Source organism: Ursus maritimus, unplaced genomic scaffold (assembly GCF_017311325.1).
Source record: "Ursus maritimus isolate PB19 unplaced genomic scaffold, ASM1731132v1 scaffold_27, whole genome shotgun sequence".
In the NCBI taxonomy this organism is placed as follows: Eukaryota; Metazoa; Chordata; class Mammalia; order Carnivora; family Ursidae; genus Ursus; species Ursus maritimus.
Genome location: NW_024425230.1, coordinates 32,797,621 through 32,813,828, shown reverse-complemented (window position 1 = coordinate 32,813,828; position 16,208 = coordinate 32,797,621). Strand labels below are relative to the sequence as shown.

General features: G+C 38.2%; 1 protein-coding gene across 3 annotated transcripts in view; it reads left to right on the top strand.

Annotated features, from left to right (window-relative positions):
* The window catches only part of LRRC49 (leucine rich repeat containing 49), a 150,789-nt gene that overhangs the window by 36,245 nt on the left and 98,336 nt on the right, over nt 1–16,208 (top strand). For all 3 annotated transcript variants that reach the window (XM_040643037.1, XM_040643038.1, XM_008708526.2), the window contains one exon: nt 9,732–9,793. In XM_040643037.1, coding sequence (XP_040498971.1) covers nt 9,732–9,793 — 62 coding nt within the window. The remainder of the gene's footprint in view (nt 1–9,731; nt 9,794–16,208) is intronic.

Sequence of the window (16,208 nt, the reverse complement as noted above, 5' to 3'; positions counted from 1 at the left end):
TCTAATGGTTACTCTTAACGTTTTAAAGTACACACTTGGCTTAAATTATAGAGTTAATACATGTCCCTACCCTTTTCTTAAATAAGGACCCTAGAATCATTTAATCCGGTAACCCTGTGCCGTTTTAGATGTTTTTGTTTCCTAGGCTTTTCTTTTTATCTTTTTACTCCCAAAATTAGATATTTTAATTGTTGGTGTTTTCAGTCAGTGCTTATTTGGATTCACCCACACGCTTGTTTGGGTGTACCACTCTTTTGAAAATATATAATTTAGAAAAATTTCCTTTAAAATGACTCTGGTGGTAAGCTGTCTCAGTCTATGTTTGTCTAATAATGTGTTTATTTTGCCTTTATTCATGATGGATGGTCTGACTTGATTGACAGTTATTTTTCTCCCAGGTGTTTGAAGCTCATGTTTCATTGTCTTTGAACGCTATTGTTATCATTAAACTGTCTACTATCTTTTTTGTACATGGTCTTCTTTTTCTTTGGTAGCTTTTGAGATTATAAGATTTCTTTTTGAAGTTCTTCAGACTCACTAAGATGTGTAGGGATGTGGAACTAACCATATTTCACCGATTTGGAAGCACATTTTTCCACATTTCACCAACTTAGAAATCTGAATATGTTTTAAAATGCATGGCTTCTTAAAATCACTATTGGATAGGCTACGACAATTTCATTGCTAAATATATGTGAACTTGGTCATAACTTTATACTACGCTTGTTTCATGTTATTGGTACTATATGCTTTGAGTTTAATCACTGTTCAAAATGTATTTAAAAAGATTACACCAATGGGGCCCCTTCGTGGCTCAGTCAGTTAAGCCTCTGATTTCAGCTCAGGTCCTGATCTCAGGGTCTTGGGATGAGGCCACCTCAGGCTCCTTGCTCAGCAGGGAGTCTTCTTCTCCCTCTTCCTCTGCCCCTCTCCCTGCCCATGCTCTCTCTCTCTCTCTCAAATAAAATAAATAAGATCTTTTTAAAAAGGAGTTACGGGGCGCCTGGGTGGCTCAGTCGTTAAGCGTCTGTCTTCAGCTCAGGGCTTGATGCTGCCATTCTGGGATCAAGCCCCGCATTGGGCTCCTCCACTGGGAGCCTGCTTCTTCCTCTCCCACTCCCCCTGCTTGTGTTCTCTCTCTCACTGGCTGTCTCTCTCTGTCAAATAAATAAATAAAAATCTTTTTTAAAAAAAGGTTACACCAAGATTTGGCATGGAAATGAAACATTTCTGTATTCAAAAAGGCATGAACAACAGACATAAATCTAATATTAGTGAAATATACTTTTCTTTGGAGGCATAACTGCAATTCCACATTTTCTTGCAAATTAACAATCAAATACTTTAAAAGGAAGAAAACCATGTTTGGCAAAGCTGTGTTATATTTTGCTACTGGGATAGATTCAGAGAGTTTGCTTATCACATGCCAAGCAATGCACCCAAAGGCAGGAGAAATTGAGCAAACTCCTTGGAAGAGATGAAAGCATTTCAAAGCAACAGGAAGCTGTGGTATGATTCACACTGGTGTCTCACACCATTTGGGCTGCTATCTATCACAAAATACCACAGACTCGGTAGCTTATAAACAGAGAAATTTATTTCTCACAGTTCTAGAAGCTGGGAAGTCCAAGATCTAGGTGGCAGCATGGTTGCATTCTGGTGAGAGCCTTCTTTCCGGTCCATAGCTGGCACATTTTCTCTGTGTCCTCACATGGTGGAGGAGGCTAGATCTCTTTCATAAGGCACTGATCCCACTCATAAGGAACCACCCTTGTGACTGAAGCCCCTCCCAAAGGCCCCACCTCCTAATACCATCACCTTTGGGGTCAGGATTTCAACATATGAATTTGGAGAAGAGACAAACATTCAGAACACAGTACTGGTGTTTCTTTACTTTAACAATATAAAAATACACAGAATGGATGTCACTAGTTTGGAAGAAAATTCTGTGCACCATATCAGAGCACACTTTTAGGATATCCAGCATCACCAATGTTCTTGATGGCACAGAAGACAATATGGTGTGAAAAGCATGGACATTATTAGTTGAATAGAGATTCAGAAGTTGGACTCTAGGGGTGCCTGGGTGGCTCAGTAGGTTGAGCGTCTGCCTTGGGCTCAGGTCATGACCTCGAGGTCCTGGGATTGAGCCCCACATCAGGCTCCCTGCTTGGTGGGGAGTTTGCTTCTCCCTCTCCTCCTGCCCCTCCCCCTGCTCATCCTGTCTCTCTCTCAAATAAATAAATAAAATCTTAAAAAAAAAAAAAGGAAGTTGGGCTCTAAATGTGAAGACTTTTCCTCCATACTTTGTTGAGGTGTAATTTGGATACAGTAAAATGCACAAATCTTAACTCTACGGTTCAGTGATTTTTTTTTACATAAATGTACTTTCATCTGACTACCACTCAGATCAAGATAGAAAACATTTCTTTCTCTTCAGAAAGCTCCCTTGTGCCCCTTTCCAGTCAGTACTTTTCCTTGCCCTGGAAGTTTCTGACTTCTGTCTTCATAAATTAATTTTGCCTGTTTTTGAACTTTTCATGAAGTATGTATAAAATATATGTGCTCTTTGTGTACTAAACATGTTTTGATATTCATCCATTTTGTGGTGAGTGTCAGTAATTCTTTTTAATGAACTGAGTTGCATTTATTTTCTAATTATAATACAATTTGTGTTTTCATTCTTCTGTTCATAGGCATCTTTGTTATTTCAGTTTTGGGCCCTCAGAAAATAAAGCTGCTATGAATATTCTTGTAGTCTTTTATTTATACATGTATTTTGGTGGACATGTACCTCATTTCTCTTAGGTGAATACTGAGAGCATCATTACTGAGCCATAACGTAGTGGATGTCTACATTTATTAGAAACTGCCAAACAGTTTTACAAAGTGATTATGCCATTTTACATTCCAGCAGCGATAAATGGGAGTTCTAATTGCTCCACATCCTTGCCAACATTTGATATTGACAGTCTTTATAATTTTAGTGATTCTATGATTCTCGTTGTGGTTTTAATTTATAGTTCCTTGATGAATAACTAGGGATGCTGAGCATCTTTTCAAGTACTTTTAGGCCATTCTAACATATGAAGTATCAGTTCAAGTCTTTTGCCCATTGAAGAAAAAAATAGGTTATCTTTTTATCATTGAGTTGTAGTAGATCTATATTCTAGCTTCAGGTCCTTTGTTTGGTATATGTATTGGGTGTATTTTCTGCATGGCTTGCTTTTTTGCTTTCTTAATAATGTTTCTGATATGTAGAAGCTTACATTTTAGTGAAGTACGGTTTATCAGCTAGTTTTCTTTTATCATTAGTTCCTTTTTTTGCCCTGAACAAGACAGCTCTGCCTATCCCAAGATCATTAATATGTTCTCCTCAGTTTTCTTCCAAAAGGCTTATACTTTTACCTTTCACTTAGGGCCTTTGACCCATCTTCAACTAAATTTTGTGTGTGGTGTGAGGTAGGGATCCTGGTTAATTTTTCCCATATAGGGATGTCTATTTGCTCCACACCTTTTGTTGAGAAGATCTTTCTTTACTCATTGAATTGTATCTTTGTTGGAATTGAGTTATAATCAAATGAGTCTTTTTGTGGACCTTCTCTTCTGTTCCATCTATTTGTGTACACCATTATGCCAGAACTACATCGTCTAACTTTATGGTAAATCGGGATATTTTGGAGTTCATTTATTTAATGAATTTGTTTTGCTTAATTTTTATGTATGTATAAGGATGATATTTGATTAAAAATATGGTTAGACAAATCTGAAAGAACTCTTTGAGGAATAATGAAATAAAAATTCTAAGTGATATTTTATTATTGGTAAATTATTTTATTATTGGGTGTTTTATTATTGGTAACACCAGGTGTTACTTAAAATAATTTTAAGATGGTATCTTAGATTTGATCAAATATGGTAATTTTACTAGCATACCTAGTATTTGTCTTTCCTGAATTGCAGATTCCTATCTTTTATTAATTATGGGAACTTATTGAGTCTTTATATTTTCAAATATTGCCTCCTTCCATTTTCTCTCTTTCTACTTCTTAAATACCTGCTAGATATAGTATGGACCTTCTTGTTCTATCCTTTTTTTTCTTAAAATTTCTATCATCTTTTTCCTCTCTGCTACATTTCTGCGTTCTTTTTACTTCTTTAGTGCTATCTGCTAATTAACTGTCTCTTCAGTTTTGTCTAGTCTGATTTTCAGTCCATCTACTGCTTTTTAATAATGACCATAATTTTTTGTTTCTAGAAGTTCTGCATGATTTTTTTCATAAATGCCCAGATCTCCTTATTAATAGTACCTTATATTTTTTCATGTTTAGATTTCTTTTATTTCTCTAATAATTTTAAACATAGATCTTCCATAGTCTTTATCCGGTTACTATATTTTCTTAATATTTGAGCAGTTCTACATTTGCTGCCTGAAGTTTTTGCTGACTCTTGCTTATACTAACTTTTCCCCATAGGTTAGTAGTTTGGGATAGTCAGAATGCTGTAAACCCTGAGTTGAGTTTTAGGTCTTTCCAGAGAATGTTGCCAGGAGTGTTAGGAGCATGGAATCATTGTTTATGACAAGTCTTGTTAGATCATGCATGTGATGGAAATTTGAACTACAGATTCAAGTGAGCAAAGGCCTATGATTATGAAATTGAGGTCTTTTCTCTTTCCTCATATCTGTTATATCTAGCTCTCCTAGATTATAAAGACTGGAAATCTCCATATTGGTGCCTGCTTACTAGTCCGGTTTTTAGTTTCCCTCTTTCTTTCCCCTGTGGGGATTACATTGTGTGTAGAAAAAATCAGACTGGAAAAATAGCTTGCAACTAGATTGAATATATATATATATCCACACACACACACAAAATGGGTGATAAATAAATATAAAAGGATATATATATATATGTGTGTATATATATACATATATATATACATGCTTTTGGTAACAGACACAGAAAATAGACTTTTTTATTTTTTAATTTTTTTGAAGTTTTTTTTATTTGAGAGAGAATGTACATGGGGGGGTGGGCAGAGGGAGCGAGGGGGCGAGGGAGAATCTCAAGCAGACTCCCTGCTGAGCACAGGGGTGGATCTCATGACCCTGAGTTCATGACCTGAGCCAAAACCAGGAGTTGGATGCTTAACCGACTGAGCCACCCAGGCACCCTGAAAATAGACTTTTTTAAGTTGGCATTTAAATGTATGATTGAACTTGTTGATATGATGGCTTGCACGTATAATTTCTCATATAATATGTTTCTATGTCAAAAGTGATGGCTGTAGCTAGTAGTTATTTTGGAATTAATAAATCTTTTTATAGAAAGAAGTATTTTTTTGCTTTTTTTCAAACTTATTCAATGCTTACTAAATCTCTTTTCAGTTCTCAAAATAATTACCCTATATATTTATGTATTTATTTTTATTTATGACAGAATAGGTAACAAAGTGAGAGTAGCTGTGATGTTTTTTTAGTCCTCTTTGTCCTACTTGATGCATGCCAAAGCCTCCATCTCTTCACCTTTCTTCCTTATTCCTCTGCAGGAAGCTACTCCAAAAATAGCTTCAGTAATAGATGTTCTACACATGGTCAGATTGCTGAATCATTTAGTTCTTTTGTCAAGTTTAAGAATATGGAAAATCGTGTCTAAGCAGAGTAGGACAAGCGTGTTTTTCAAATGGCGAGTCACTGTTCTTTTGAAAAAGAAAGAACTATAATCCTCTCAATAATCTGTAGTAATTTTATTGAAGTCTAATTTTAAAGGATTATATTTTAAAATATATAAAATCGTTTTGAATCTTCAAAAAACGTTTTGAATGTAATCTTAGAATTGTGTTTTGTTAAATGTAATTTGAGACTGTGAGCAGATTAATAACACACAAAGTATAAATATTCCCTTATATGTAAATGTTTGATTTTGTCTTGTTTTTATCATCGTAGGTATGTTACCATTGTTGCTACTTTGCAATAGTTTCTTTGCCTCTGAAATAGTTCCCTCCAGAAAAGATTTGCTGGGAGGGCTTAACAATTGACAATTAAACTAATGTGCTGACTTTCCCTTCAAGTTATGAGGATTTAGCTTTCTTACATTATCCTTAAACCTCCATTTTTCCTTTCCCCATCATTCCAAAATAATTATATTTTTTGGATAAGTAGATTGTCAAATGCTGGCTCGCCCAGAATATCACCGGGATACGTGTTGATAAAGAAAAGCTGAGATTATTACTTACTGGCAAGAAGAGCACACTACCTTGACATAGTCTTAGTGATGTCTTCAAGGGGAAAGCAGGATTTTTATTTATGAGATTTCTTGGGGGGTTTGGTTTAAGGTGGGTCTTTCAGTGAAGGGGCTTGATTCATACTGATGAATCGATTAGGGTTGTCCAGCACAGCAAGGTGAGCTTTGCAAAGTGAATATTGGATCAGGGTATTAAACCATGAGATGTCATCCTAAGATTTCTCTTTGTGTCTCTCCAATGGTGAATCCCCTTCCTGGATCTTACTTATCTCCATCTTTGGTTTCTTCTCTCATATTAGAGGAGTCATCTTCCAGTGGCTTTCAGTGAGTCTTTTTTTTTTTTTTTACTGTAAATAACTCACAAATAATTGATATGATAAATATGTTTTCTTTTTGTCTATTATAATGCTAGAAATTCATTACAATGTATATCTTAAAATTGCTGGCAAGATTAAAGTTACAATTTTCTTATAGAAATGAAATTTGGAACAGCAAAAATGATTGTGGGTATTTGCTTTTTAAAGTTCTTGGAAGGGCTATCTACTTAACTGGTTATAGGGATATATGTAGTTAAATTCTAAGTTTAGTTTTCCAGTTTGTTGTAAATATTTGACGAGGGGCTCAGTCTCATGACCCTGAGGTCATGACCTGAGCCAAAATCAAGAGTTGGATGCTTAACCGACTGAGCCACCCCGGTGCCCCTGTTGTAAATATTTTTTATAGCTCTATCAAGTAATGACAGCTAATGATTTTGAAAATTTGATAAAGACTTCTGGTAAAATTTTATTTCATAAATGAAGATAAATACAAAACATTATAATTTAATCAAGTAAGCTTTAAAAAACCTTTTTTGAAGCCTGATGTAATTTGAATTGGCAAAAACTTATGTCTTGTGCGTGGAAATATCTCAGGTAGATTTCAGGAAGAATTTGGGAAAAAAAACCCCGAGAGTACAGAGAGGGCTTTCAGTTTGGCTATGACCCATACTTTTTTTTTTCCCCCCAAATAAATACATATATTTAAGCTTTTCTTTATTTATTTGAGAGATAGGGAGAACATGAGCAGAGTGGAGGGGCAGAGGGAGAGGGAGAAGCAGACTGCCCCTTGAGCAGGGAGCCCCATGCAGGGCTCAATCCCAGCACCCTGGAATCATGACCTGAGCCGAAGGTAGAATGCTTAACTGACTGAGCCACCCAGGCACCCAGCTATGACCCATACCTCTAGAGACCAGATAGGAAGCAAGCCACCATTTATTTCTTTGGAAAGTAGGGCCCTGGAATAAAACGAGACCTACCACTGGTCCATCACTCCTCCACCCCACTCTGCTGTCATTTCTGGCAATGTCAGAGAGAGGAAGCTGTAGAGATGATTCAAGAAGTTGGCCAACATATAGAGCTTATCACCCACTGTGGGGAATTTGGCTGCCTTCCTGTTTTCTCCAGACTTATTCCTTGGCCACGGTTGAAAAACTCTAAAAACCTCTTACTCAACATCTATGGAACAGGCTTTTCAGGGGTGGGCCTGAGAATGGTAGTGCCAAGTGAATGGTACACATAGCCCATGTTCTGATCACTGGCAGTTGTATTTGTTTTACACTGTTTAGGGTCTGCGAGATTGAGAAAGTGTTGGAGAATGGTGTACAGGGAAACTCCACGGGAGAATGTCTTAAGCCAGATTCATTTCTCCTGTGCCCTCTCAAAAACCAGTGAGATGTGGCCGTGCCACAATCCCACCACTTTTATATTTTCTTTGTATAACAAGCTTTCAAAAATAAATAAGTGAGGCATTTTTGGAAAAGCTAGCCTTGGTTGTCATTTTAATGTACTTGCCTTAATTCTTACTGAGGTCTTGGAAATGGTAGTTTTAAAAGGGAGGAAGGAAAAAAGGGAAGAAGAAAGATAATGACTCATAGAAACGTAAAACAAGTTTGGATTTGGGTTTAAATATTGGGCACAATAATATGTAAAATATATATATACTTATATTAGCATTATTCCAACTCCTATAACTAAGGATTATTGTAAATGATATTGTCCTTAAAAATGAAAAACATTTCTTGTACATCTGAAACTAATAAAACACTGTATGTTAATTACGCTTCAAAAAAGAATCAGTCCTAGGGGCGCCTGGGTGGCACAGCGGTTGGGCATCTGCCTTCGGCTCAGAGCGTGATCCTGGCGTTCTGGGATCGAGCCCCACATCAGGCTCCTCCGCTGGGAGCCTGCTTCTTCCTCTCCCACTCCCCCTGCTTGTGTTCCCTCTCTCGCTGGCTGTCTCTGTCTCTGTCGAATAAATAAATAAAATCTTAAAAAAAAAAAAAAAAAGAATCAGTCCTAGAGGAAAAAAGAGAGAGAGAGAGAAATGTCTCCCGAAGTTTCATACTCCATATTAACAGCAGATATTTTAGCTGGGTCATCATCCAGCAAATTAAAGTGAGTCTTGAAAAAAAAAATTTTTAATGAAAAAAAAAGAAAGAGAAAAACATTTTATATGAGAAGTGCCAGTGTGTAGAGTTTTAACTGAAGTCAGGATAACAAATCTTGTCCTGTCTCAGCCTCTAGGACGCTATGTAGTCCTGGGTCACCTTTCCACCCCACTGCCACCCTGTCTCTGCCACAGCCTCAGCTGTTCACTTCTCATGTGCAGAAGGAGGTTGTAGACTAGGTCATCACGAAGCTGCTTAAGGTGCTATTACTCCAGTGTATGCCAGACTTTTTGGAAGTCTGTGTCTTTTCATTTAATGAAGCTAGGTAGCTTTGTATTTATTTTGGGATCTAAAAAAAAAAAAAAAAAGTCATTTGAGCCAAAACATCTCAATATTTGCTAAGGATAAGAGTGCATTTAAACAGCCATGGTTGACTTTGGGACGCCGTACCTAAACAGAACAGGGGTGATTTCCAATCATAAGAATGTCTGATGTTTGCTTAGTTGGAAATTGCCCTTCAGTGACACTCATGATCTGCTTTTCGTTTTATGGGGAAATTGTCAGCACATTGGTTCATTTATAACTGGGTGGTATGTTTCCAAGGGTTTGAGAAGAGTGAGGACAATTGCTTTGAAATTCTCAGCACTGTTGTGAAAGCTAATTGCATAAATTTAAAATTTAAAACGTTTGAACAGCTTCCTTTTAAAAGTGATTTTTAACAAATGTTTGATCATACTATATTTGTGCTACAGTTGAATTGCTGAAGTAGCATTTTGGCTTCTTTCCCAAAAGCATGCTTAAAGAGGCTAGCAGCAGCATCTCTCCCTGTTCTCCTCAGTGCTTTTTACCTTGCGAGTGGTGCAGCTCGCTCTGCGGGTGAACTGCCACCCTCCCATTTAATCTGCAGTGGAGAAGAATGGAGCTCAACGTCTGGTAGAAAACAGTGCTCTAGCAAGGTTGCCGGAAACAGAAGTGAATGTGTATTGCAACAGCTGAGCAAGAAGACATGTATGATAGTTTTTTTTCTTTCAGCTGATCAATTTTTGCTTTCTGTTTCCTTCTAGAGAGATGTGGATAATTTGCCCTGCCTCCAACGTCTGTTTCTCAGCTTCAACAATATCTCTACGTAAGTGGAAACTCCCAGTTTGTCATTTATTAATAACCTGGCTGTGTGGGTTCTCGTGCTTTAAATGAAGATTGTAAGTACCTTGGAAAATCTTGTTGTCATGTAAGATTTTAAATTTGAAAATGATGGGGCCATATGACAAAGTTCTTCGTGGAAAAACAAAGCTCTGGTGCGGGTGAGAGCCTCTAAAGCTAAAATGATGAAATTAGTATAGCATGTGCTTTTTATTTAATTATACTTTGAGGTTGCTCTTTTGCAAAATGTGTATGTGGAAATGTCAACATATATTTTGCTGTTCTTTGTTTGACACTTACTGCACCAGTCAGTTGAATTAGAATTTCTTCCATAAATTATCTTCTACAAGCTGTGTAGCTACTAAGCAATTTTGGTATAGCAGGCTATATTTGTCCCTGAGCCTCTTGCTAATTGGGCCATAACTTCTAACTTGCTATCCCTACTTAGAACTATGGCTGCTAAGAAACAGTAGATCAGAGTGTATAAATGCATACCTTTTGTTTTCCAAAGATCTGAAGCCTGTTCTCCTTTACATTGTGATGCTGTCTCATTCAGTGTCAGTGTGGACGATTTCAGAACTAGAGCTGAGACAGGCAGTCAGGCTTTTCGATGCAAAAGGACCCCTCTACTCCTTCCCTCATTCTTTCCTTCTCTTTCCCCCAGCCACTCAGTTTGAACTATGCTTTATAACTGCTCCTCTGTTCTTTAGTTTAACTACAAGGCTGTACTTTGCACAGCTTTTGTAAGAAGGTAAGAACTAAGTATAAAAGAGTTCAGAACACATCTCTTCCTGAGCTCAAGGTCTATGCTTCTGATTATTAAGGACCAGATTAGGGTCACCTGGCTGGCTCGGTCGGTAGAGCACGTGACCCTCAATCACAGGATCAGGAGTTCAGGTCCCACATTGGACATAGAGTTTACTTAAAATAAATAAATAAAACTAAAAAAAAAAAACAAACCAGTTTAGCTTTCGTGCATTTTTTTTTGTTTGCATATTTTTCCTCCCCTATCAGATCTAAGTGTTAACTCCTTATCTCTGTGCTATCTCTCGAAGTTAGAGATTAAATCCAGATAGTGAACGTTGCATTTAGGCATTATTTCGAAGAAAATACCCTTACTCTGTCTCTCTTCTCTTCTGTGGAAAAAATATTGACGTTTTCTGAAAGACTTTTCATACTCTTTTCAGTTTATGCTGAGTGCTATTCCAGTGGTCTTTGCATCTTGTTGGGAAGGTAGGATTTCTTTTCAATGGCAGTGTAAGGCACACTTAATTTTCTTTAGGGAATTTCTACCTGAAGACCATTAGCAACTATTTTCAGCAGGTAGTTTTCATTCTCACAATATTTGCTGTTTAAGGTGCTGGGCACCCTTAGATTTCCCCAACTTACAGTGGAACACATTGCTTTTGCTTCTTGCCTCGATTGTGTTGAGTATTTAAAGAGAGTTACAAGTTTGGGTGTATAGGGGCTTTGATGTTCCCAGGTCCCCAGGAAACTTGAACTTCTGAACTCCTGGCTCTGTAGGGAGTTGGTTTGAATTGCTTATATAGAGGGAATTTTCTTCCCAACCTGGAAAGGAGTTTTACTCACTGGCAAAATAAAGATATGATTAATGGGATTAATATTGATAACTTTCTTTTTCTTAAAAAACATTTTTAGTTTTATTTCAACCATGATAGGTTTTCCATGAGCTGTGAAAAGCTATGCTACTTGATGATAAACCTATCGGTTCGATATACTGCTTTGTAAATTGGACCTCTGATTTTCATGTACCCCAAATCAATGATCTTTTGTGCCTTAAGGAGAAAAATTACCAGAGGAAAATTGTATCTGTCACATATATAATATATCCTTTGGTCATTGTCACATTGTCATTAAGGAATATTTGCTTTGAAGGGGCAGTTAAAGGTAATCAATGCCATATGCTTCACTGTCCTCCTCCCTGTCTTATAACTTTCTTTAAAAAGCCTGATTTCCCAAGAAATTGAGCTAGTAGTGAGTCAACAATTTTAGTGGTTTCATTTTCTTACTAATTGTTTTCTCTGTGTTTCTACATAGGCTTAGCCCTTTACCTTACTCTAGTAATTCCAGCTCGTTGGCTTTTGAGGCTCAGTACATCTTCCGTTCTGTTTCTGTTGACACATGTAGTCCAGGAGATGGCATATAGATTAGATTTGATCTGCTGGGTGAAAAAAAATCAGAGTGCAATCCTTGAAAACATTCTGTTAGCTTTACTCACGACACAGATATCTCAGATAGCTGGGCATCAGATGATTTGTAGTGATAACTGTAGTATCTTTTCAGGGCCCCCGTGTCCTGCTGTAGTCCTGGCATAATAGGTTTGTCTGGTTTTACAGTTTAGTGGCCCAGGAGTGACAGAGGTCAAGAAGAGTAGAAACAGCAGCATAAAGCTGAAAGTACCTTTTAGGACTCCCTCTGGGAAACTCACAGATAATATTAAGCCAATGAGAACATCCAGTTAATTGTATATCCATTTCAGGGAGACAATAATGTATTGACTGTTTTATAGTAGGGCTTCCTAATTTTTGACCAAACTGTTGGATTCTTAGAGGGCCATTTACATAAACTATTAGGTACCTGGTGGAAATTCAGAAAGTTCCAAAATGTGATGGCACGCTGTTGAATACAGAGAATTCCAACATGGGTTAAATAGGTAACTATGTTTAATGTCATGTGTACAGAACCCCTTTTGTATATTTTCCTGCAGCTATTAGAACAGTTCATTTAGCACTAGCAGTAGGCATGAAAGATGTATTTAGAGAACGAATGACATGCATCCATGTCTATGTAGCTGAATAGAACCAGTGCTTCTGAGGTTAAACTATCCCTCAAAGCTGAGGAAGGCAGAGACACAAATAGGTAATTATTATGCAGTGAGTTAAACTTAGTTGTGATGAACTGTGGGGATATTAGAAAATATAAATCAGCCTGAGGAAGGGAAGTGAAGGAAGCCTTCCCAGAGGGAAATGGTACCTGGACCCAGTGCGAAAGGAAGAGTAGGCCTTAGTGGAGCAAAGGGTACTTGGACATCCCAGGTGGAGGGCACAGGCTGGACAGAGTTGATTCAGAAGGCTCAGGGCAGACTCACTACATCTGCCCTCTCTGGACTTGCAGTGAGGTCCTTGCTCTCCCTTTCTCCTGCCCCGCCCGGGCCCTCCTCCAGACCACAGAACACTGGAGGGACCTGCCAGAGTACATTTTATGATGATCACCCTGAAAGTAATATTCTGTGGTTAATCAAGGGGATCCGTTATATCTAATTCAGTCTTCAGACATGGTCATTCCATTATTCACCTCTTCTTCTGAGGTACTGTTTGTCTGGTTGATTTGTTTTGTTTTTCTTTGCTCTCATGATCTTAGTTTCCAAGCAGTCTGATTGCATTTTTTTCTAATGGCTATTCTTAGTTTATGGATGAGAGAAAGATTTCTTTGATTTCTACAATTAACTTTTTTCCCTCAGAGTTAATCCTGTATTTGTTCTCCAAACAAAACCAAACAAACAAAAATGCTCTTTTTTTGTCTCTTTATTTCTTTGATTTTTGGGTGACAGTTCGTATTTATAAGTGAGAGTCTAGATGGATTTTTTTTTGTTAGCAATGGTTGAAAAAATCACCGTGAATGCAAATTATGAGTATAGGATCTCTGCAGAGGACATAAGATAGGGCGGAGGGAGGATATCAACCCAGTTGGACTTTCCTTTATGATGTGCACAAGAAACTTGCCTTCTGGAAATGGAGGCTCCTTTTTCATCTTGGCCACCAGAATTTACCCAGAACACTGCCTTTCCTTTCTCATCTTGTTCAACCTTGGGACAATTCACAAGGCAGCTACTCTGAGAGTGAGATGCTGGAAAACTTTTACCAAACTCTTCAATAATTACCGGTCAACTGACCCACATCTGCTGCCAACACTGTTGCCTCTGATCTAGGGAATATTCTAAGGTTCTGCTGGCAACACTTACAGTATAAATGATCCTGTTCATTTCAGGATTTTAGCAATTTGGGGTTTTACTGATTCCATCTGCTTTATATCTTCCATAAATTCCTTAGTGTTCTGGTCTGCCGATGGAACTCTTCCTGGTTTTCTAGTACAGCTATGGATATTTTCATACTTTTATGTTCATTCATTTCAAAGAGATTTTGAGAGGGTGGAGAGAGGTAAGTGCATGTGCCCAGGCAGCCGTTCTCATAACTGTCTTTTCTTTGAGTGATTTTCCCAAATAGGCTACACAAAAATATCCTTGGAAACTTTAAAAATACGTAGTCACTGGTTCACTGCTGGGTAATCTGCTCCAGGAGATGTGGAGTGGAGCCAGAGGTCTGTAATTTTTTAAGGCTTCTCAGAGTATTCCCAATCCCTCGATTTGGGAACCAGTGAGTTACGGCGCCCCGAAATGAGAATACGTGTTAACGTAGACATCACGCAAAATTTTCCTTCACGAGGAAAAGCTTTATAGACAAAAATATTTGTCAAGGATCAAGGAAATACTTGTGACCCTCGGGAGGTACTTTATGATCCTTAGCCGAAAACTGGAGTGTTCCATCAGCTTCATCTCTTCCGCTGAGACGGCTGTAGGGTGCTGTCTTCAGCGCAAGGTTAAGTTGGAATTGATTCTTCTCTCTGGTCTCTCTGTCCTTTCATTCTCCAATGTAGAAAGTTTTAACAAGCTTTTTAAACAAACAAACCAAAACCCAAAAGGAAGAAGGGTTTATAATTCTAGTGTCTTGATTGCCTCAACGGGAATGGTTGCCGTTGCTTCTACAACTGAGGGGAATTCAGTCTCATTGAGTCAAATACTAGTGAGGATCAAATATCAGCTCAGGACTCTTGGTCTTGTGTATTCTTTATTAAAATCGTGGTAAAATACATATAAATGTCCTATCTTAATCATTGTTAAGTATACAGTGCAGTGGTGTTACGTTCACGTTGTTGTGCAGCCAATCTCCAGACCTTCTTCATCTTATGAAACTGAAACTCTGTACCCATTAAATAACATTTCTCCTTTCTTCCCTCCCCCAGCGCTGGCAGCCACCGCTCTGTTTTCTGTTTCTGTGAATGTGATTGCCCTAGATATCTCACCTAAGTGGAACCATACCGTATTTGACTGTTTGTGTCTGGCTCATTTCACTTAGCATAATGTCCTTAAAGTTCATCCATGCTGTAGCATTTGTCACAATTTCCTTCCTTTTAATTATTCTTGAGGTAGTGTGGAACATACTAGAAAAGGGAACTTGCAGAATGAGCCATGTCTACCTCTCCATCCTCATTGCCTTCCCGTAGTGCTCTGGACTCTGTTCCACTGAGCTTCCTTAAACATAGCATGCTCCTCCTTGTCCACTTGCTCTTTGCATCTGCCATGGCTTCTGGCAATAATATTTTCCTGCCTGCTCGGTGCCTGAATAACTCCTGATCATCCGTTACATTGGAGATGAAATGATCACAAGAGTTCTCAAACGTTAATATGCCTAAGAATTATCTGGAGAGCCTGCTAAAATGCAGCTTTCCGGGCCCAACTTCCATGGATTCTAATTCAGTAGTTTAAGGTGGGGCTCAGGAATTTGCATCTTTAGCAATAATGTCGCTGACTTAAAAATACCATCGGTCTGTGTTTTTCAGTTTCTGGGTCAAAACCCATATGGGGCGGGGCGCCTGGGTGGCACAGCGGTTAAGCGTCTGCCTTCGGCTCAGGGCGTGATCCCGGCGTTATGGGATCAAGCCCCACATCAGGCTCCTCCGCTATGAGCCTGCTTCTTCCTCTCCCACTCCCCCTGCTTGTGTTCCCTCTCTTGCTGGCTGTCTCTATCTCTGTCGAATAAGTAAATAAAATCTTAAAAAAAAAAAAAAAAAAAAAAACCCATACGGGGATCCTAAAATCAATCTCATGGTTAAGGCTGGGAAAATAAAAATGGAATAGAAAATATCAGTTTGTCCCACATTTTCAGGACAAGTATTGTTTCATGAAAATTTTCCAGTTTTAATTACATATGGGTGTGTCTATGCATGAGCTTGTGTGTGTACATTATTTTACTATAGGTATGTGGGGACTGGGTTACAATGTAAATATATTTCTTAGTATGTCTTGAGTTTACAAAGTGAACAATGCTATGGGGTCTTGCTATATGCTTTCCTCATAGCTTCCTATACTTCTACAGGAAGTAAACTATTGCAGTTCCATAGTTTATTGAACTTTCTTTTTATTTATTTATTTTTTAAAGATTTGTTTATTTTAGAGAGAGAGAGAAAGAGAGCACGAGTGGGAGGGGCAGAGGGACGGGAAGAGAGAATCTCAAGCCGACTCCACACTAAGCTCGGAGCCCTGACATGGGGCTCTATATCATGACCCAGAGATCACGACCCGAGCTGAAACCGAGTCAGACACT